This window comes from Antennarius striatus, chromosome 1 (assembly GCF_040054535.1).
Source record: "Antennarius striatus isolate MH-2024 chromosome 1, ASM4005453v1, whole genome shotgun sequence".
Taxonomy (NCBI): domain Eukaryota; kingdom Metazoa; phylum Chordata; class Actinopteri; order Lophiiformes; family Antennariidae; genus Antennarius; species Antennarius striatus.
Window position 1 is genome coordinate 3,440,881 of NC_090776.1, and position 22,857 is coordinate 3,463,737.

Consider the following 22,857-nt stretch of genomic DNA (forward strand, 5'->3'; position numbering starts at 1 on the left):
GTGGTACCTATAATTTTAGACATGAGCATCCAACTTTAAGGTAATTTTATTTTTAGAGAACATTTCATGTACACAACAATTTAAAATAAAGCATTAGAACGAAGAAGGAAAAAGTCCACTTTATTAATCCCCGGGTCAGGAGGTCACTGATGGTCCTAAATCATTCAGAGCTTTATAGACCAGCAACAGAACTTTAAAGTCTGGTGGTCTTCAGAACTGGACTGATGTGGTCCACCTTTCTACTCTGAGAGAGAAAGTTCTGGATGAGCTACAGGAGTCCGACTGATTTTTATTTTTTTTTAATTCAAATTTTGCAGAGACATCGGATCTTTTATCGTTGAGAAGTTCTTCAGGAGATGATTCAGAACACAACAGAAGAACTGCAGCACCACTAACCACAGCAGAACATTACTACCCAGTGGAAACAATGGAAATCACAAGTCCTGCAGGCACCAATGTTCTTTGTACTCCTTAAATATTTAATCACATCTAACAGGAGCTGCTCTTTAAATACTTTAACATTCTGATTACTTGATTTTTAAAGCGTATTTTACCAATAAAAGCTATTTATCATATTTCATATGTATTGCGTGATCTGCACTCCAATGCCCAACTTGACCATTCTTCCACCTGACATACCCGACATCCAATAAACACTCCACAAACGTTATAACGCGACACCAGCTCAAACACAACTCCGGTCCATCGCATCCATCAGGGCTCCAGTCGCACCACCACGACCCATTAATTTATTCTGCTCTAAAATCTCGCGGTGATACCATTCAGACATCTTGCATTTGATCCGGTCTGTTTGTGGGAGAGGGTTCCCGTTCTCGTTCCACGGACACCCACAGACACTTCATGCGTGACGCATAGAACCGGGCTGCGCTCCACGTTCGGCTCCGGATTACTTTTCCTCCTCCGTGCCGTCGGGTGTGCGGCGGATGAACCCGAGCCTTGCGTGCCGACCTCAGTCCTCCGTCACCGGGGCGCTCCAGCCGTATTGTGCGTCATCTCCATCGGTGCCGTTTGCTTGTTTTTTTCCTCTCTTTTTTTTTTTTTTTAACATTTTTTTTTTTTTAGCTGAGGAAACATGGCAACTCCCGCCGCCGTCAACCCATCCGGTGAGTTCCGACCTGCTTGTTCCGTCGTGGGGGAGAGTGAAGTTTGCGCGTCGGTGCCGTGGTGGCGGTTGTTGCCGTAGCGGGCTTGAAGCACCGACAGGCCGCCCGAAGCGTGGCTTCAGCATCCATCCCCTTCCCCCCACCGGACCTGCTTTGCACAACGCCGCTGTTCTGCACAGCTTTATGTCCGAATATCAACGCCCAGGGCCCGGATATCAAAGCTCAGGGGCCCGGGGAGTGCGCTCCAGGTGGATCGGATGTGGCGCATTGTTCGCTTTTCTCGCGTATTTTTGCGCTTTTCTTTTTTTTTTTCTTTCTTTCCACCAAAATCGACGCTGATGCCGTCATTTCGGGATACAAAAGGATATTGTTGCCCCACATCTCAACATTACACCTCATATATTATGGGTTGCATGAGTAGAATCCACATGCACGTCCGCGGGGGTTGCATGCTGGAAGCGCCACATGTATTCCTGAGTCCGCCTTTTCCAACCTCGCCGGTTCGATCCATATGTCGTGTCTAGGACTTGATTATTCATGCATTACTATTTATTTATTCACGCAAAGCTGCCAGCTGCACTGAAAGGCAGCCAACGTCGTGACATTTCCACGAATTCCCTCCCGAATCCCTTTGGAGGAATAATTCTGCAGGCCGGAACCAGAACCAACCCAGTGCTGTTGACTGGTTTTAGGCTAGAGAATGCTCTGTTCAGATTATAATTTATGTGGATTTAATCAGTGACGTGGGCCCTCTTAAACATCTGTGGGGGACACAAAGGAAAAGTCTCTCCGGTGTTGACACACAGTTTGAAGTGTTGAAGGCTCTTCCGCTCAGAGAAACTGGCTTTGAATGCAAACAGCATTATATATCTCAATTATAGTTTTAATATAATGAGGGTAATGACATCACGGTTTGTGTTATCTTCTTATTACACAATGTAATGATAAGAAATTAAGTTATAAACTCTATAGTTTAACCACTGCATTGTCATTAATGTGATAATAAGGAGTCATTACACGGCGCTTAGGAAATAGCTTTGAAAGTACGATGCATGAATTACAGCTTAACAGTTCAACAGTGGTTTGTGTCGCTTTATGTGAGCGAGCCTTTAAGTACAAGTTTAGCATTACATTTAGTCCTCAACATAATAACAACTGGCTCCAAGAGGTTGTTCATAAGCTGAATCGTTTGTAAGTTGTTATTTATTAAAGTTCAATCTACAATCACCAAAATACTAAAGTTTTATTCCTTAAGACTGGCCAAAAACAATTACAGGACATTAAATCAACAAATGATAAATAAAACACAGGTAGAAGTTGTTTAGAGTCCAGTTGTTCTCAATTATAGATCGGTTTTAAACAAAGAATACATGGAAAAGTAAAAACCAGGTTTATGTCATTTCTCTTGGCTTAACGTCTGTCCCCCACAAATACTGGACAAAAAAAATCGCTAGAAAACCGTTAAAAGCTCATAATATCATGTTACTGCACGTACTGCATGTGATTCACGTGATCGTTTTCATCCAGATTAGGGTAAATTTTAATCCCGATAATTTAATCCTTGAGGAGAAGAAGAAGAAAACACTACAAGGAACTTGTAGCTTAGCTTTAGAGTCAGCTGTTGATGTTGATGATCCACTGTAGCATGTAGCATACAGTTTACCTTAAGGGTGAAAGAAAAGGAGGAGGAGGGTGGAGTTATTGTTGGTCAGAATCAGAGGGGGTGCTGCTCAGCTGGGGTTGTGTTAGAAAGGGGAACTGCAGGACAGTAGTTGGTTATGGCGGTGCGTATTTATGAATGTTCCTGTGCCCGTATCTGTGAATGTTCGTAATTTGGATGTTCGTATGTTGAGGACTACCTGTTTGACAGAAATATTTCAGTTTCATTCTTACAAAAAAAAAATAATCAAAAGCCCCCCAAATTGGAGAGGTGCTGAAGGAATGATTGGTGTGAATGAGTCGAGACCTCCAAGTTAAAACAGGTCGGGATTCTTCTGCCTCATGCTCATTGGTAATTTTAATGAAATAGGTAAATAAATAAAGAACTAGGAGGCTGTTGGCCCCTTGGCTGCATGCAGAGTGTTGGAGATGAGCTGCTGTCAGAATGAACAATGAGTCCTGTCAGAAGAAGACTGGCACCGTGAGAAGACAACAAACATCCCTGGTCTTGGTTCAACCGGACGGATGGGTGGAAGGTCACAACCTGCTCTCCTTTCCTGTGTGAGGTTTCGTAACGTGACGACCCGTTGGGATGCTCAGCAGCGTGCGGCGAGACCTCCGTGACACGGTCGGGCTTAACGCTGCTGCAGGAGGTGAAGGTATCTTGCTGATCCGAGATCAGCTGTAGCGGCTCCCCTTGCAAACTGCTATGGTGAGGTGTGAATTGCAAACGCTGTGTCACCTCGGGATTAGCTAAAGCTGTCCTTCCTCACGTCTAGCAGGTGTAACCCCAACGGTGGAAAGATCTCATGGTGTTGCATCCCTGAGAAGGACTAATGTGTCCCCAGAGATAGGAAGTAAACAGATAAATCTGTTGTATGTGATGTAATGCACTTATCTCTCCAGTTTTTCCTCACACAGTCAACAGGAAATTAGTTTTGTATGACAGTTTTGATAGACACTAAATTATTTAAGTGTTTTATAAAGCAGAGATTTGTTCTTGTGCTTGTGTAGATTTTCCACCGGGGATGACTCAGAAACCACTTTACTTCTTTCCTAAGGTGTGCAGGCGTGTCACCTCTCATTATGGAGGCTGATGAAGAGGAGAGAACTCATGAAGTTGGGTTCACACCCTCTTCACCCTCTTATAGTTTCAATGTTCTAAGGTGGACGAGAACCATAGAACTTCGGCTGATGATGTGATTCATGTCGTCTCTGGGTATGACACTAAACGTTAAACTGCATCCAACCTCGCGAGGGATGGGCACTGCCAGGTTTAGTTGCCCAAGACACACTGTCTGTGGTGCCCCAACGACCCTCCGGGGTTATGGGATAGGCTAGGCTAGGCTAGGTCGCGACTGTACCTCGTCTTCATCGGCTGTTGTTGAAGCTTACACCCTTCTGCTCGACGTCTCGTCGTCGTGTGTTCTTATGTTCTTCTTTCTTAGGCAGTGGCTGCAAACAGCCTCCAGCTAATATTCACCTGTACCAGATGGAAACGCAGTACCACGTTCTGACGGCGTTACCACGGCTACAAAGCAATTTTCTGTTCTGCAAAAACACTGTCAACAGTCTCTGTTACCGAGAATAATATCGTTACCTCTGAAAGTTTGCGCTGCTAGATGGGGAGAAGACGTTTAAACATGTCACCAGAAAATTGTAATCGGCAATTTAGCTATTTTCGACTAACTAAACAATCAATTTAGGGAAAGAATCAACAGATGAATTAGGAAAAGAAAATGACAAGTTATTTTCTTCTTGAAGCACCAGTTTTGTTGGTTCATTTCTCTGAGCAAAGCTCGGGGTTCTTTGGTTTATTCAATTTTTTTTACTAAAAAAAAAAAAAAGAATTTTGTGTTAAAATGTGTTTCTGTTGGGTTTGTAGAAATCTGGCTCAGCCTGAGGGGGAAGTGATTTCTTCTTCTCTTCTTGATTAAAGACATCAATCTTTAACTTTTTGGCTGCAATCGATCTCCTTCGGCGGACTCTCCTCAGCGCGCCGGACATTTATTGGTGTTCTCTTGACCGATTGTGGAGGAAGCTGAAGGGAACATAAAACCTCTGTGCAGAAAGGAGTCCAACCAAGAACCTTCTTGGTGCTATCTACTGCACCAGCGCCGCCCACGAAATGTGAAGTCGAAGCTGTTAAACGTGAGACTGATTTGAATGAACAGATATAGAGTCACCATGGAGGACTGGCTGTCGGTCTTGACTTCTGTTGGAGGAGTTGTCTTTGTTAAATGGTAAACCCCAGGCTGTTTGATCAGGCTGGTGATTGGCAAAAAGACCGGATGGAAGAAAGAAGGGATGACAGGCGAGAGAGAGGGAAAAGAAACAACCTTGTCGGAGGGAGAGCGGTGATTGAAAAGGGGAATGAATGCAGCATTCCACCCCCCCCCCCCTCCACTCCGCTCTCCTAACAGGCTCATCAATGCGTTTGACCTCCGGGCTTCAGCTCCGGCTGTCTGGGGATGTGACTGGGATGTGATGCGTGAGTGGAAACCAGGATTTTAATGGATGGAGCTGAGCGTCGGTGAGACGCCGCATCAAAGGAAGCGGACAAATTAGCATGTGCTTAAAGGATAGGAATTAGCAACTTACCCAGGGTTCAGCACTAATATTCTTTCACAGATATCTACATGACGGTTCATGAATACCTATACCAGTTTTTACTCCCTCCCCAGAAGCTTTGGGTGTCTATTTGTCTATCTGTCTGACTATATGTTGCTGGATATCTTCCTCTTTATTTCTCCCAAAAAACCAAACCGATGCTCAGACATGCTCAACAGCGGTCTCCAACCCCCGGGCAGACTCCAACCCCCGGGCAGACTCTCTTCCGTTTTCTTTCTGATGTGATTCTGAACCGTGTTTTGCTTTAAATGAGTGGATTCTTTCCTACATATCTGCCTATGAGTCACTCTTGACCCTTGTCCAGATGCTTGCCTCGGGTCACATGACTACCTTCTTAAAGGGGCCGCTCCGGCCGCTAACACAGAACACATTACCGCTAGTTCTCCCCGTGTCTGGTTCTCTCCGGGTTCTTCAGGTTAATTATCAGGTCGCAAATCAACCGTAGGTGTGTTTGTCCTTCTCTTACCGCGGTGCACTGACGTTAAACCAGTCTGTGGAGGACAGGATGTTGGAGGACCACTGGGCTAAAGTTGTCCCTCCGATTGGTTTCTTCACTTTGATCATTTTAATACTCGTAGGCCTGTTTGAACTGAAAGTGATTTCATATAGTGTCTTCAGTTTCCTCGGTTTTTAAGGTTTGTGGTTATGCTGCTGTCTTGTCTCACGTGATGTGAAGCTACAAACATTTGTGCTGCTGTCAGTAAGTTCAAACTAAGCATGAAGAACTTCAGTCATTCCCGGTTCTGGTGCTGTGGACACAACATAAAGATAATCAGAGCTTGGATCGGGGGCTGTCCACTGAAGGGCAGTGACTGAGTTAAAGTAGTTCTTCTGATCAGCATCATCTTTTCTTTTGGTGATAGTTAGGCTGATTCAGCAGATTAGACAGGAGTTTCCTTGGACTATCATATTTGCTGATGACATTGTGATGTGAAGTCAAGTTCAGAGAAACTTGGGGAGAGAGAAAGAGTTTGTTGTCTCATTCAGCTGCTGGTGAAAACATGGATACAGATCATAACACGGACATATGCAGGGTTTTAGAAACACTGAGGGCAAAAGAACTGAGCTTTCCAGAAGGGTTTGAGGGCAAACCACACCTGGTTAAAGTCTGTAAACACCGTTTAGTTCATCTTTGAGTTGAATTTGCATCATTTGAATGACAGAAATGTGCTTCAAAGCTTTTGAAGATAAGGGAGATTAAGGTTTTATGTTCTACTGAGGTTCCACCCTGACCACCAAAGGATGGGAGTCTGTGGTCAGCAGGTTGATGTTGGTTCAGTGGGTCAGTTTAAGTTGAACAGGATAGGGACGTCCTAACAGGAAGTAGTTTCACTTTAGTAACCATTGGTCCAGTCTGCTCCAGAATGGAACGTCAGCCTGATGATGTCATCCATGATATCATGACACACCTGTTGTCATCACATGGTATTCATTCAGTGATAGACTCTTCCTTGCCCATTGAACATATTGATTTGTGGTTGGATTTCAGAACAACTTCTAAAAATGTCGCCACAACATTTTTTAGAGAAAAAGTGTCTCATTCTGGATGTTTCACCTCGAAATCGTGTTTTTTTTGTGTGTGTGTGTGTGCTATCAAAGTCTACCAAAATCTTTTTATTGAGATTGTTGAATATTGATCATTGATCCATATCACCATCTTAATGTTATGAGATATTTTAAAAGTCTTTGTATAACATGAGAGATGTGGAAATGGAAGTTTAACACATTTAAGTTATTCAGCATTAGGCAGGAAGTTGTCATAACTCCACTGTCTTAGAGTCCCGCCCTGGAAAAGACTTTAATATTATAATTACAGGGACAGGAATGAACCATGTTGTGACTAGAACATACAACGGTATCACTATTGTAGTTCACGAGTCCTCTCCAAGTTTGGTCTAGTTGGTCAGTGTGATGTAAAAGAGGCTGAGGTAATGTATGCAAGCTTTATTGTGTGTAATTGAGATAAGGTAAACATGTGATACACATCCGAGGTATTTCTTTATATCTTTACTACAGTAGTGTGTGTCGTGTGTGTCGGTCAGTGTTAGCCGTCCCCTGCTGGTTGAATGATGCCGGCTGGAGGGTGAAGCTATCTCCTAATCAGATTAACAGAGCCTTGTGTTCCTCGTACGCACGGAATGATGAACGGCGATCCCTGGAAGTGTGCACCGGTGAGCGAGTGTCACCAAAGAAAGACCAGTTTGTTTGTCCCGTTGCATCGAGATACAGGGAAGAACAGCAAGGCAAACAGCGTGGAGAGCGGTCCCGTATAGGTTATGTTAGCCGTAATGGTGGAGAACACAGTGAACAGCAACCGACAGGGTTGTCATGCATCTTTGCAAGAAGTTACATTTGTTGTTGACTTCTCCCAGTCCCCTACGGACTGACAAAAGACCGACGTACTCTAAAGAGAAAGGGTTTAGCATAATTTAAAAGACCTGATATTCATTATTCTAACCCAATATGATAGTATTTGAAGGCGTGAATTAGTAACAGTTATGTTTGTCCTCTGGAGTAACCAACTAGACTGGTTGATCGACAAATACTTTCATATTAGTCATGCTTCAAGCCAAACTGCCAAAGTTGACTGTTTCTGGCCTCAGAGGGGAAAGTCTCTGGCTTGAGCTCGTCTTTAATGATTATTTGAACAGCATGGGGGTTTTAAGTGCCTTTGAGATCAGACATTATATTCGAAAAATTTATTGTATATGTAGAAAATGATGAATGTGGTCTTTTCTGAACTCTTGTGGTTGAATTGAGTGTTTTTGAGGAGCTGTCTGATAGTGAGTCAGGAAAGACAGTCAGACACGAGAACACCCCTAATGGATGCTTTATGTTTCACTCGATCATCACTTTTCACATCTTCATCCTTTTGACTAAGACAATATATTTTAACCAGATAATAAATTCATTGGATGTCTTGAAAGTTACCACAGAATCAACCTAAACTAATGTTATTCCAATCCTGAATCCTGAATGTCTGGAGCTGCTGAGACGTCAGTTAACCTGCATGTTTGACCAGTTTTGAGTGTGTGTTGTGTGTTTGATATGAACACGGGTGGACCGCTACAGATTGTACGCCTTTTGTTGAAACCTTTCAGTCTTCATCTGTACTCCAGCTAAGCAGCTTTAACCGAGACGGGCCAGCAGTACGATCAGCTGAACGCTTTTCTTCAGAACTGATGCAATATGACAAAACCAAATATTGAGTCTCCTCCTCCTGCAATATGAACTGTTGACACTGAGAATAAATAATGAGAAGAAATGATAAAGTCTGATGCTAACTCAGTATCAACACAAAAGCCTCACGTCTTTAATTCTGTTTGAACATTCTGGCGGACCAGTTTCTTGAAATGCCTGCTGAGCTGAGTCTGTGGATTTTTTTGCATTTCGTGGTGGCATTTAAATCACCGCGTAATTTTTTTGATGTGTTTTTGCAATTTGGGGAAAATTTCATCAAAGAAAGATTGATCGTTGTTGACGTCGGGACTGCCTGTGTCGACTGAATTGGATAAATAACTTTCCTCTAGACCAGCAGTCCCCAATCGGGACCACCACGGACCCGTTTAACGTCAGACAGTATTTTAAGTTGTGGTACAAAAATAAAACGACATGAAAAGCATAAAACCTGTTTTATTCTAGATCTATTTATTTCTTAATCTATTTATTCAGTTTATTTCTTTCTTTCCGGACATGTTATTACAGGAGACTTCACCTTCATCACTTGTGCAACATCAACCACCAGAAAAATAAAAATGAAGGGCTGACAGGCATGTGTTGAGCAGTTTTATAGTTTATGATGTCATGTTTTTTCAGTCGTTTAGATTTAATGAATAATTGATTTATATGAGCTCTATAATGAGCATTTTGGAGTATTATTTTGGCTCTTTTCTGGGTCAAAAACAGGGGTTGTAAACGTGTCTTCCTGACGCGTCTTCCGTTTGTGTCGTCTCTCCAGAGATGGGCAGTGAGCTGCCGGGGACAGTCGCCATGCCGGGGGCAGTTGGAGCCAGCCAGGTGAGGATGGGGGGAGCTGTGCCGGGCCGTGGGGGCAAGAGGAGATCGGGAGGGTGAGTACATAGCTGTCCGGGGAAAAAGGAACCCCCCCACAAATTCAACATTTACATTAAGAAGTTGAAACACAGTACTTTGAGCTTGTTCAAAATTAACAATAATTAAAGATTAGGAAGACTTTTTTTTTTCAAGAACTATTAAACATTTAACAGTAATTAACATCATAGTTATCAACTATTTATTCACTTAAATTTATAATGTATTGGTTTAAATCATGACTGGGTTGAACCACTAGACTATTATTGGCAAAGCAACCTGACAGTCAAGACTCTGTGAAATACGCTCAATAACTGCGTTCTTTATTTCAAATACAATAGAGGTGTTTTATTTGAGAGGATTCATTGGGTTTTATATAAAGTGGAATAATTGGTAGAAACCCGTGGATTCAGGTGTGAAGTCAATCACGGTTTAATCCACGCACACTTTCTAATTTTTCCTCTCCTCCTCCTCCTCTGATTGGTACTCAGTGAGACGTAAGCGAGATGCGTTTAATGTCTCAGTTTCCAAACGTTCCATTGGAGCGATCGTTGGTGCGTCAAGTGTGCGGTGGTCCACGTGTCAGGAGGTCATTGGTTCCATCCCCATCTTCAGTCTGACAAAAATGCGCTGCCGGTTTTTGTTTTTTGTTTTTCTCCAGAGTGGACTTCGACGATGAAGACGGAGAAGGACCCAGCAAATTTTCAAGGTGAGATCCCACCCCCCCCCACCCCCACAGTCTTGACTTGTGAATCATTTCATTGCCCCTTTTAAGGAAGAGCAGACCAGTGGGTCTCCAGTATCATGTGGGAACCTGTTGTAACACCTCATGATGTCTCACCTCTCTTTCTCCATCAGAAACACATTCATGCTGTTAAAAGAACGAAGCGCATGTTTCTGTCATCATCTCAACGTTTGATTTATCTCCACTTTTTTTTTTCCTTTTCTTTTCATACGGTGCAGTGTGTAACACTATAGGATGTACAGTAAGTGCTTTACTCATGGATGTTGCTGCCGGGTGGAGTAGTGATGGGGAGGAGGAGCCGCTCTCTGCCGAACTCAGGAGGAACGGCTCTGTCTATTAATGGACAGCAGGGTTCCACGTGTGCTTCATCTGTTGAAGCGTCATATTCCTGCTGTGGAAGTGTGTTCCGGTCACATTCACAGTGTGGGTATGCTGTTCCTGTTAGCTAATCATTTGGGCTCAGCTCGCAAAGCAGCGTATTTTTAATGGACTCCATATTTGGTGACAAACGGGTACTAAGACTAATTCTAAGAAACAAAACGACGGCATAATGTACTTCAGTACAGTGTGGAGCATCAGTTTACCTTTAGTGAGGAATAGAGATCATTTGTTTCCATTAATGTTCCTATAATAAAATGAAATTCTATTCCACAGCCAGTCTAATAGGGTGTATTAGTTATGTTGCAGTATGGGAGGGGATAGTCAACATGCAGCAAAGGGTTGTGGGTAAATGTGCGCCTTATAGTAGGGGAAATACTGTAGTTTGAGCAAAACTAAAACCTGTTGAACACTTTCGGGATAAGCCGTTCGCTAAACCAGTGTTCTGTAGGGTTAACTAATTCAAGAAATTTAAAAAAAAAAAAAGTGTAACATTAGTTGTTTGTTCCCTCGTGACCTCTGTTTGACCCCCGATGCTCCGTGAACAGACAGGAGATCAGAACCGTCACACTGCCATCCTGTGTTGTCCACTCTCACATGCTCTGCTTCCATCAGACGTCCAACCATCCACCCACATGCATTATGGGGCTTTTTGGATTGTGACCTGACATTCTGAAGGGATCCTGTGTAAATGTTCTGTGTCCTCTGTTCTCCGTAGGTATGATGATGATCAGATTCCTGGTGGGGAGAAGGAGAGATACGCCAGGTAGGCCTAGCCAGCCGGCGCAGCAGAGGATATTCCCTTCACTCAGGGACTAACAGAATAATCAGCCGTCACGCGCACAAGTTGAAGTTCTAAAACACCTTGTAGGATCTGTGTACGGGTGCAGTAGGTTAGTATGTTACAGGTTCTTTACCCATCACGCATTGCGTACAGCGGCTGCGCTCTGACATCACGCCTCTCTCTGTCGTCTGCCTTCATCGGGGCGCGTAACCGTTCCGTAAGGACATAAATGAATCATGAAGATGCAGATCTGTTACGCGTCTACAGTGTGAGGCGTTCAGAACCTTTACTGCAGCCGGACCGCTCACCATCAGGACAGGAAGTCGTCTACAGGATGTGGACTTCAAGTCGTGGAACATGTGGTCATGTTGAAGGAGCAGCTCAGTCACAGCAGACACAGATTATAATAGAGTGGAATACAGAAGATACAGTAACACAGTAGATAATAATACAGTAGAACCTCAGATAGTCATAAAACAGAACCTCAGATATAATATAGTAGAAAGGTTCATCAGTTCCGTGATTGAACTCATCAGTCAAACATTTCCGCATTTAAAATAACAATTACAAAAAAATTTGTTCCAACCTTGTAAAAAAGCCCCCCAAAAGATTTTTAGACATGCAGACTTTCCTTTATATAATTAACTACGTATATATACAGTAAGTTATAGAAGTTACGAAAACAACAAGATCCGGTCTCAGATGACATTTCGGCTTGTTGATGTTGTTTCCATCCACCAGCTAGCGGTGGTGTCCTGAAGCACGACTCGTCTCTCTAATGACTCGTATCTCTAATGACTCGTATCTCTAATGACTCGTATCTAATGACTCGTATCTCCAATGACTCGTATCTCTAATGACTTGTATCTCCAATGACTCGTATCTCCAATGACTCGTATCTCTAATGACTCGTATCTCTAATGACTCGTATCTCCAATGACTCGTATCTCCAATGACTCGTATCTCTAATGACTCGTATCTTCAATGACTCGTATCTCCAATGACTCGTATTTCTAATGACTAGTATCTCTAATGACTCGTGTCTCCAATGATTCGTATCTCGAATGACTCGTATCTCTATTGACTCGTATCTCCAATGACTCGTATCTCTAATCTCTTATCTCTAATGACTCGTATCTCGAGATTTTACTGTCCTTCTGATCTGGCCTCATTCGACCTAACAGCGTTTAACCCTTTGCAAACATTGGAGTGTTCTGTTCTTGTGTTGTGTTCTGAGGTGGCTGGGCCTGTGTGTGTGTGTGTGTGTGTGTGTGTGTGTGTGTGTGTGTGTGTGTGTGTGTGTGTGTGTGTGTGTGTGGTTGTGTGTGTGTGCACTCTGTGCCTAATGTTAGACAAATACAAGACGCTAATCACACATTCCACTGTAAACCCAACACAAAAGCCAAAAATCCAGGAAGGAGATTAGGATAAACAGAACAGCTGAGTGAGTACATAAAATACAAAGCTCACTATCACTGCTCACTATTATGACACAGATGCTGTGGTAGTTTGCAGTATTTTGCTTTTTCCTTCGGCGACCAACGTTGGGGTGTCCAGCATTAGAATTAGGTCTAGAACCCGTTAAACCAGTGCCGTTCTTGTGATGTACAGTCAGTTGGCGTCGTTATTCACGCGCACCATGAACTGATTGGTACACGAATTACAGACAACATGAAACAGGAGGAGGGTCACTCAAATGACCAGTATGTTGAGGTTTGGGATCTACTAAGAATGATAGAACAGAGACATTTTGTCATTGGTTCAACCAAGACTGGCTATTGGACGACAGTCTGCAGCCTCTCCCAGCGGCTAACCGCTCTTCTCTGTGTTCCAGAGAAAACCACAGTGAGATCGAGCGGCGCCGGCGTAATAAAATGACTCAGTACATCACTGAGCTGTCAGACATGGTCCCCACCTGTAGCGCCCTGGCCAGGAAACCCGACAAGCTGACCATCCTGCGTATGGCCGTGTCCCACATGAAATCTATGAGGGGCACTGGCAACACCTCCACCGACGGCGCCTACAAGCCCTCCTTTCTCACCGAGCAGGTAATTAGTGTCTGTGACCACTCTGGCGAACAGGCAAGGGGGGGCAGACGGGGCTGTTTTTCCTGTTGTAGTTGTAGTGTGCACCAATAGCCACCAGGGAGCATCAGTGAGCAGTGTGGACTGTTGGAATGTGTGGACAGAAACACAGACGTGACTGTTGTCCAGACGATTGCTAATGTAAAAAAAATAAATAATGCATTGCCATTATTTGTCTGTGATTATATCTACATGTGTTTAAAATACTAAGAAATAATATTTCATAAAAGTCTTCAACATTATTGAAAGTACAGAGTGATCACTGTCCTGCTATAAGACATGTTCAGTCAGTCTGCCGCTCTGCTGCCACCTAGTGTGTAATGGTGTCAAGTGCAGCAAACATTTTCTGTGATTTCAGTCCCCGTGGTAACAACATGACCAATAAGAATATTCATATCTGCATGAATGTAGAATAGATTGATCACACTACTTTAGTTTTATGACAATCGCTGAGTAACGTCTGGTCTAAAGGGAAGCTGATTGGACACACACGGAAGGTCGAATACTAATCAGATCCATCCACTTTGGCAAATAGCAGGAGGAAAAAACGGACAATGTTTGTGCCACCGAGCGTTTCTTATTATCAGAAAGGGGAATCCAAACATCCCATAAAAAGGATTTTACTGAACAAAGTTAGAGAAATTCTGACAAATATTGTCTGATATGTTTTAATGTGAATGTTGTAGTTACAATTCCTTTCATTTAAACATATGTACGATAAAAAGGAGTTTATTCAGCCTCTTTGTGCTCATGCAGCTTTTTGCTCTCCTCAGGAGCTGAAGCATCTGATCCTAGAGGCGGCAGACGGCTTCTTGTTCGTGGTCGCCGCGGAGACAGGCCGGGTGATCTACGTGTCAGACTCAGTAACACCCGTCCTCAACCACACCCAGTCGGAGTGGTTTGGCAGCACCCTTTATGAGCAGGTCCACCCAGATGATGTGGACAAGCTGAGGGAACAGCTCAGCACTTCAGAAAACTCCATGACAGGTAGATGAGACGCTTGTGTTCCTGACGACTGATACAATCACACGGCTGGTTGGCAGGAAGTTCAGCAGCAGCTGAGAGTCTGATGCCGCTGCGTCGCTCCCTTTAATGTCACCCTCTTTGTTTTTTCTCTCTGACATGGTGCTAACCAGAGGGAGCATAGGCCCAAAGGTTCTTCACCCTGAATACAGGCACAGTCACTAGCCAAATGGTCTCTTTCTCATGTGGGACGTTGTTACTGCATTGTTGGGGCCTGGTGTTTGTCAGTTGTTGGGTTGTTGTTAGCCTGTTATTGGTGCATTGTTGGTCTATAATTGGGGTTGTTTTGGGGTATTATGTGTGTGTTGTTGGGGTATTGTTAGTCTATTGTTGGGGAGTTATTGGTGGGGCGTTGCCGGTCAACTGTTGGGGTGTCGTTGGGACATTGATGGTGCGTTTTTGAGGCATTGCTGGTCTACTCTTGGGGTGTTGTTGCTCCACACATATATTCCCTAAAATCACTATCATGTTTTTTTCCTAACTTGTCAGGATCTGTGCTAATAACTACCATGCCATCACTGGTAACTGCACAGACTCTGTAAAATAACGTGTTCTGTCTGCTTGGTACAAACAGTGGCCGGTCAGTGGAGTTTTTCTTGAGAAACACATTTTAATAACTTACGAATGACAGCAAACCCACTTCAGCTCCAGCGTGTACCCCATCTGTTGGTATCCACAGTGACGGAAGTGAAATGTGCTTCACATATAACCACTGTTAACACTGCCCTGCCCTGTGTTTTGGCACCGATCCACTGTGGCTGGTGTCTCTGGTGTCTCTGGTGGATGTGTGGGCAGTCCTCCACCAGCTGCTGAGTAAAGGCCTTTCCTCTATAATTGAAGTTTATCTGGCTGAAATCCTTGTCTGTTAACTTAAGGGTGACACTGGGGGGTCACCCTCAGAAATGAGGGGGCCCATGGGGCAGTTAGACCTTATTCCCCAGAGACTCTGCTTTATAATGGAGGCTCAGTCTATCACCCAGGAAATACAAGTTATTGTCACATCGTATTGAAATCTTGGCCTGTGTACATGTGTACGCACGCACGCACACACACACAAACATACACACGCACATACTGGCATGACACTGAGAATCATCATTCTGACTATTTTTATTAACTATTATCTCATGCCAGCATTAAATATGTACATTAGTGCCACCACGCATTTTTAATGAAATAAAATAATGAAATATGTATTAATGTAAGTGCAAACTCAGCTACTCCTCCAAATCTTTCATCTGACATTTCATAGTGCTGTATAATTCAAGGTACGAGTGGCTATAAATGTCATGCTTGCTGTGTTCACTAGAGGGCAACAGTGTCCCATTACTGAGTGCTGATGCACGTCAGTGGAGCCTCACTGGTGTCTGTCCGTCTTTATGTTGGGCTTTGGTGGAGGAACTGTATGATGTCATGTGTCACAGCATCATTCAGAGTGCTAAAGATGTGTTGGTGTTGTTGTGTGACTGTTGTAGCTGGTTGTAGTTGTCTGGGCTTGCTCTAGCCATTCGCCACGTCTCCATAGACAAAGTAAATTCCAGATTGGTTACAAGGTTTTTAGACTGTGTAGCCACAGTGGTGCTCTTATTTTTATGGAAAAAAGGCTAAAACTTAACAACTTTTTCTCTCGCTAGCGCCGCCATTTCCGCCGGGGCGCTATTTCCGCATGCCGACGGAAATAGCCGAAGTGACCCGAACGCTCCCGATCATTAAATATGCACTCGGGTCATGACCTCCTCTCGTCCAATGAAAAACAAAAAGATTTTTTACAAGCTGAACCTGTGAATTGGTGTAAGACAAGGCGAGGATGATCGATTGAAAGAAAATGAGAATAGAGTGTTTTATAGTAGATTTTGCTTTAAAATCCTAATTGAACAACAAATGGTGAATGGCGAGAGGGGGGAGGAGTGGTGACAGACCGATCAGAAGGTAAATGAAAGATATTATCAATACTTTTTTGTAGTCTGAGACTTTTGATCTTTATGACCGGCAGGAATAACCAGCGATGCATGTAAATGTGTATTCACCTCGCTTGATATTTTATATGCCTTTTTAAATTGAAATGAAAATGGCTGGACCCCCCTATGACCAGCTTGGTTTTACACTTCACAACAATTGAGAACTTGCATTCACTATGTGAAGATACAGTCATACAAAATATCACTCAATGTTTACTTGTAAGTTTGACTTTCTGTTACAGCAAGCCGCTGTCTTGGACACAGAATGTGGCTTTTTGTGGTTTACTCAATTCTTTACACTGAGCCACAGTGGCTTAGTCACACTAGCTCCTGGTGCAAGACCAGAGTTGTTGGACTGTTGTAGCTGTGTTGTTTTTGTCTGACTGTTGGAGTTGTGTTGTTATGTAACTGTAGGAGCTGTGTTGTTGTTGGTGTTGTGTGACTGTTGGAGCTGTGTTGTTGTTGAGTTTTTGTGACAGTGGGACCTGTGTTGTTGTTGTGTTATTGTTGCAGCTGTGTTTTTGTTGTTTGACTTTGGAGCTGTGTTGTTGTTGAAGTTTTGTGACTGTTTCTTGCTGTGTTGTTTGTGTTTTCTGACTGTTGGACCTGTGTTGTTGTTGGTATTGTGTAATTGTTGGAGCTGTGTTGTTGTATTTGTATAACTGTTGTAGCTGTGTTGTTGTTTGACTGTTGGAGCTGTGTTGTTGTGTGACTGTTGCTTGTTCCAGCCTGTTGATGTGGAAGGACTGAACAGCATTAGTTGGTCCACAGTGGATCCAGTGGTTGCTTCCTGCACAGGACTATTTGTGACTCATTATGGGAATGATAAGTTATCCGTTTAATCATTTATTTTTATATGTGTGAGAAAATTAATGATTTGGTACTTGATATTTGCTTCTTGAGATTTACATTTTTTAAAAATGTTTCTGAATAAATGTCTTTATTGGAATTTTTTTTTGTCTGTTTGTTTAAAAGATCATTGCAGTTAAAGCAGGTTTCAGAGGGAAAATGTGGTCCTCAGACGAATTACGATCAGGATATGACGAGTTTAATGTAAACAAGAAACAGTGAGACGACACGTCTCTGTCTGAAAGACACATCTCTGAAAAGAACACAGTAGCTCAAAGCATGACCAGCTACCTAGTTCGAAAAGCCACCGCTGGTGTGATGGAATGTCTTATTGTTTTGTTTCCTGTCACCTTTGACCTTTGGGCAAGTGTCGATGTTGTGACTCGATCTGTTGCGTGTTTATTGCAGTCAGCTGCTAAAAATTAAATCATCATATTCATGTGTTTGTTTGTGAGGATCCAGTCAGCCTGGTATTTGCAAGATGGAATTCTTTTCCCATCTGGAAAGGATCAGCCGTCTTCTAATGAGGATGGAGAATGAATGGGAAGTTTACAGAAACCAAGCCAAGCTGTGAAGTCTCAGCTTCCTTTTTCCCCATCTTACATCAACACCACCTAAATTTAAGCCCTTGTTCTACTCCAGAATATTTCAAGGGTTTGATCAGCAAACATGAGGACATGCTCTGTGTCAAAGAAAGCACAAACTAAATGAAATATACCTCTAAGTACGAGGTGCTTATTGGGTGTTACTTTTCTCATCTGTATAACTTTTTGCAGATTTTAAATCAAGCGTATAATAAACCTTTTTTAACTGTCGAACGAGTCACGCTTCAGACTGGACTTTCATTTCTCACAACCAGAAATTCTGCAAAACGAGTCTGAAACTAAAGATTCCAGACAGACGAACCTTTTTCAAATGATGTCTGGAAACATTGATCTGCTTTGGTTCTGATTATCTGAGCACCTTCTGTTTGTTCAGGATAACAAAGTCCTCCATGCACAGCTAATGCACAGCTGATACACAGTTAAAACATAGTTAATAAACAGCTAATACACGGTTAATACATAGTTAATATACAGCTAATACACAGTTAATAAACAGCTAATACACGGTTAATACATAGTTAATATACAGCTAATACACGGTTAATACACAGTTAATAAACAGCTAATACACGGTTAATACACAGCTAATACACAGTTAAAACATAGTTAATAAACAGCTAATACACGGTTAATACACAGTTAATAAACAGCCAATACACAGTTAATACACAGCTAATACATAGTTAATGCACAGTTAATACACAGTTAATACACAGCAAATATACAGTTAATACAAAGCTAATACACAGTTAATACACAGCTAATACAGAGCTAATACACAGTTAATACACAGTTAATAAACAGCCAATACACAGTTAATACACAGCTAATACATAGTTAATGCACAGTTAATACACAGTTAATACACAGCAAATATACAGTTAATACAAAGCTAATACACAGTTAATACACAGCTAATACAGAGCTAATACACAGTTAATACACAGTTAATAAACAGTTAATACACAGTTAATGCATAGCCAATACACAGTTAATGCACAGTTAATACACAGTTAATGCATAGTTAATACACAGCTAATATACAGTTAATACAAAGCTAATACACAGTTAATACACAGTTAATAAACAGTTAATGCATAGCCAATACAAAGTTAATACACAGTAAATACACAGCTAATGCACAGTTAATGTGCAGCTAATCAATGTACCAGCGTACTTATAAAAAGTTAAATATTTCATTATCTGTGTTTTTGTCACCTGATTCACTTTGTGTGTGTGTGTGTGTGTGTGTGTGTGTGTGTGTGTGTGTGTGTGTGTGTGTGTGTGTGTACAGGACGCATTCTGGATCTGAAGACGGGGACAGTGAAGAAGGAGGGACAGCAGTCCTCCATGAGGATGTGCATGGGCTCCCGGCGCTCCTTCATCTGTCGCATGAGGTGTGTGTTACCGACTGCTTGACTTTCTACTTCCTGTTCTTCCCTTTGTTTCACGGCGGAGCAGTCAGCATATCAAAATTTCCAAATGTTTTTGATTAATAATTCGACCTTAGAAGAAATTCCTGAACTTTCGTGCGAAAGTTTTTGTTCTTTCCTTCACAACCATTTCATTTCCTCCCGGTTGAGTCTATCATGTCATTGGTGCAGCTTGGTTGTTGTGTTCAAAGGAATGAGATGAAGATGAGATGTTTTAGTCACCCTATTTATTTTTAGTCAAAATCATCAGTGGAATGTTTTGGAGCGTGAGAGCTCACAAGAGTATGTGAGGAATTTGCAGAACGTGAGTAAACGCACAACACGTTCATTACCAGGAAAGCAGGAATAAACTGGAAACATGCGTTCCGGTTTATTCCTCGGGTTAAACATCTTTTTCACTCAACTCTGCTGGAAAGAAATCTGACGCTGCACAAGCTGGAACTCGTGATATCACCTCTGAAGTGTTCAAGTCGTTGTTGCTGAGGCGGCGTTGGGCCGACGCGTCTGGCTCGCACTCCTTTCCGGCGCAGCGTTCTGGCAGCTTTTAGACATGAATGAAGGATTCAAGGAACTTTCAACTTTTCATTTTATTCAGTGACTGAACTCCGTTTTTTGTTTTTTTTGTTTCATGACTGCACGCGAAAGGTTGAATCGATGGAAAACAAGCTTTCAAGAACAAACGCTGCTATCAACATCACTCAGCATCATTATCCCTGAGCAGAACCCTTAAAGGAGGACAGGAAGGAGGTCCAGATCAGGATTAGTCTTGAGTCAGAACCATAAATAGCAGTTTAATCTGTTCCGTGACTGAGGTCGTAAGTCCAAGAACATTTCCTAATCTAAAATAACAAATTACTTTAATTCCAGCATTTGGAAAAAAAGCCCCTAAATTATGGAAAAACACACATTTTTATCAACCAATAGACACGCAGTGTGTGTAATTAATTATATATAAGTTACGTAAACAATGATAAAGAATGAAAAGAAACGCAAAACTCAGGAGAACACGCCAGCTACGTCTTCACTCCACCAATGAGAACGAGATCCGGCCTCACTGATGTCGTATCCATGGTGGCGTTTTGAATCATAAGATTTGAGATTAGGATTAAAGATTAAATCAACTTCATTAATCCCCAAAGGGAATTTATTTCTATGGTTCATATCTTCGATTTTTTTGTTTGTATGTCGAACAAAAAATATGGACGATGGTTTATTTCTTTTAAGTCCCCAATCTTTTTTTTTTGTGCTACAGACCAGTTTGATCTCAGACTATATTTCATTTGCTCGGTAATCGTTACTGACGCCAGGACGGCTGTAAATTCATAATCTACATAATCTACTCTGTAAAAAAATGTATTTATTTTAGAACAAAAAATCCTTTTTAATAAGAAATAATAATATTAAAAAAACTTGATTCCAGTAACTGTTTTGATGAGGTTTAGTTTGACTACTAATCAGTGTATTTATGCCGACTAATGTATATTTCTCTCCTCTTTAGTCCCTCCAAGGGTGTTTTTTTAAAAAAAATTTTTTTTACTGAATTATTCGTACGTGGCCGACCAGCTGGGTTCGGTGCTGATATGATGTGTTGCTTCTTTTCGGAGTTCGCTGATCGTCCATCTGAGACCAATTTCTAACGCGTGGACCTCTGGCTGCGTGTCTCCATGTGATGTGACAGCATTAATATTTCTAGTCCCTAGAGGTTGATCATTCCGCTCAGCAGTGTTTTCCATCCGCAACTACTGCAGTTTATTACCGCTTTTCAACTCAAGAGAAAAGAAAAGTCGCTCGTGCAGCAGAGAACATGTATACATAAAGTATATTTAATATACAGTATGTGATGCGTTTCCCGTACGACAGGTCAACAAAACCAGGGTAACAGGCCAAAACACCCTCCTCTGTATCCACCCCTGCCCACAGCTAAATGCTAAATCTTTCTGGCTTTTAAAATTTTAAAGCAATTTTAAGTTTCTCATCATTTGAGGGAGAAAACTCTTTATTAATAAAGTTGGATTTTGCTTTTGTAAACCCGTTTGAATGTAGAGGAAACAGGAGGTGCTTCAATAAAGAATCTTTTTTTTCGGTCAGACTTCTCCTTCTGATCCCAGTTTGCTCATGATGATGATGATGATGTTTTGCTTTGTGTGCAGATGTGGGAACGCTCCTGTGGACCACATCTCCCTGAACCGTCTGTCTAACATGAGGAAGAGGTACAGGTACGGATATACATTAAATATATACACTTATAAACTGCATATACAGTGGAACGTCTACTGACGAATGTCTCCACAGACTACTGTATTCTTTGTTTTTTACGTTATGCACAGCTCTCATTTATTGTGTAATAATCTAATCGTAACATGTATTTGTTACATGTTTTGATGCATTTTTATGCGTTATAAAACATTTATGTCTGAATTTGGGGGGGGGGGGCTTGGAAAGGATTAGGGAATTTGCATGGAAAACGCGTCTCTACATAAGTAATTTCTTCCAGAACCAATCAATTTCGTAAGTAGACGTACCACTGTACATATAAACTGCATATATGTGTGTATGTATGTGTATCTACACAAACACATGCAAACTGTAGTTCGGCATAATCCTTGTATGTCCGTGTGTGTGTGTGTGTGTGTGTGTGTGTGTGTGTGTGTGTGATGAACAGGAACGGCCTTGGACCCTCTAAAGAAGGCGAGCCTCAGTACTCGGTGGTCCACTGCACCGGCTACATCAAAGCCTGGCCACCAGCAGGTGAACAAACACACACTTTGTGTTCTTTCTTGCTTTACCCATTTTTCACCTCAGTGCACTAATCCGTGCTCAGAGGGGAGACCACAGATGTCTGGCGGTCTCACCGAGAGCACTTCGATCAGAACCCGGACGCAGCCTCCGGTCCACAACAACAACAACAACAACAACTCGTTGCATGAGTGGATGTGGAACAGGACGAGTGTGAGCGAGAAGGTTGTTGGACTGTCAGCTGAAACGTGTGTGTGTGTGTGTGTGTGTGTCACTGCTGAGGTGTCTTTGCAGTCGGTCTTTGTGTTGATGACTTCCCAAACTCACAATGCAGATATTTGCTGTCACAGCGACTGTGTAGAACAAATAGGTCTGGGAATCCGACTGAACGTCGGCAGGAGGACGACTTAGATGTGAACACAGATGGTTCACGTTTAATTCTGTCGGCATGTTGTTGGATTTAAACAACAAAGACTGTCACGTTATCCCTATGAAGCCAAGAGGATCCTGTTCGATTCAGGATTGTGATTCTTCTGCATCATAAATCTAACCTGATCAGTACAATTAGAAACATGAAGCTGCATTTTCCATGCAAAGAAATTCTAAAATTCTACATTTAACCAAAATTATACAAAAAATAAAGCTCATATACACAATATTTTCCACACTTAAAGGCGCACCTAAAAGCCTTTCATTTTTTTCCTCAAAAACCGACAATGCTCCTTATAATCCAGTGCGACTTATATGTGAAAAACAGTTTGAAAAAAGGCCATTCATTGAAGGTGCAGCTTATAATCA

General features: G+C 42.2%; 1 protein-coding gene across 3 annotated transcripts in view; it reads left to right on the forward strand.

Moving 5' to 3' along the window:
* Window positions 1–72: 72 nt before the first annotated feature.
* arnt2 (aryl-hydrocarbon receptor nuclear translocator 2) overlaps window positions 73–22,857 on the forward strand; it is a 35,988-nt gene continuing 13,203 nt past the window's right edge. Inside the window, exons 1-10 of one of the 3 annotated variants that reach the window (XM_068329030.1) lie at window positions 73–1,005; window positions 1,084–1,124; window positions 9,373–9,484; window positions 10,126–10,173; window positions 11,306–11,353; window positions 13,206–13,419; window positions 14,229–14,442; window positions 19,185–19,287; window positions 21,474–21,539; window positions 21,986–22,071. In XM_068329030.1, the coding sequence (XP_068185131.1) occupies window positions 1,094–1,124; window positions 9,373–9,484; window positions 10,126–10,173; window positions 11,306–11,353; window positions 13,206–13,419; window positions 14,229–14,442; window positions 19,185–19,287; window positions 21,474–21,539; window positions 21,986–22,071 (922 nt within the window). In that variant the 5' untranslated portion in view covers window positions 73–1,005; window positions 1,084–1,093. The other 2 variants (XM_068329122.1, XM_068329205.1) reach the window with 2 other exon arrangements.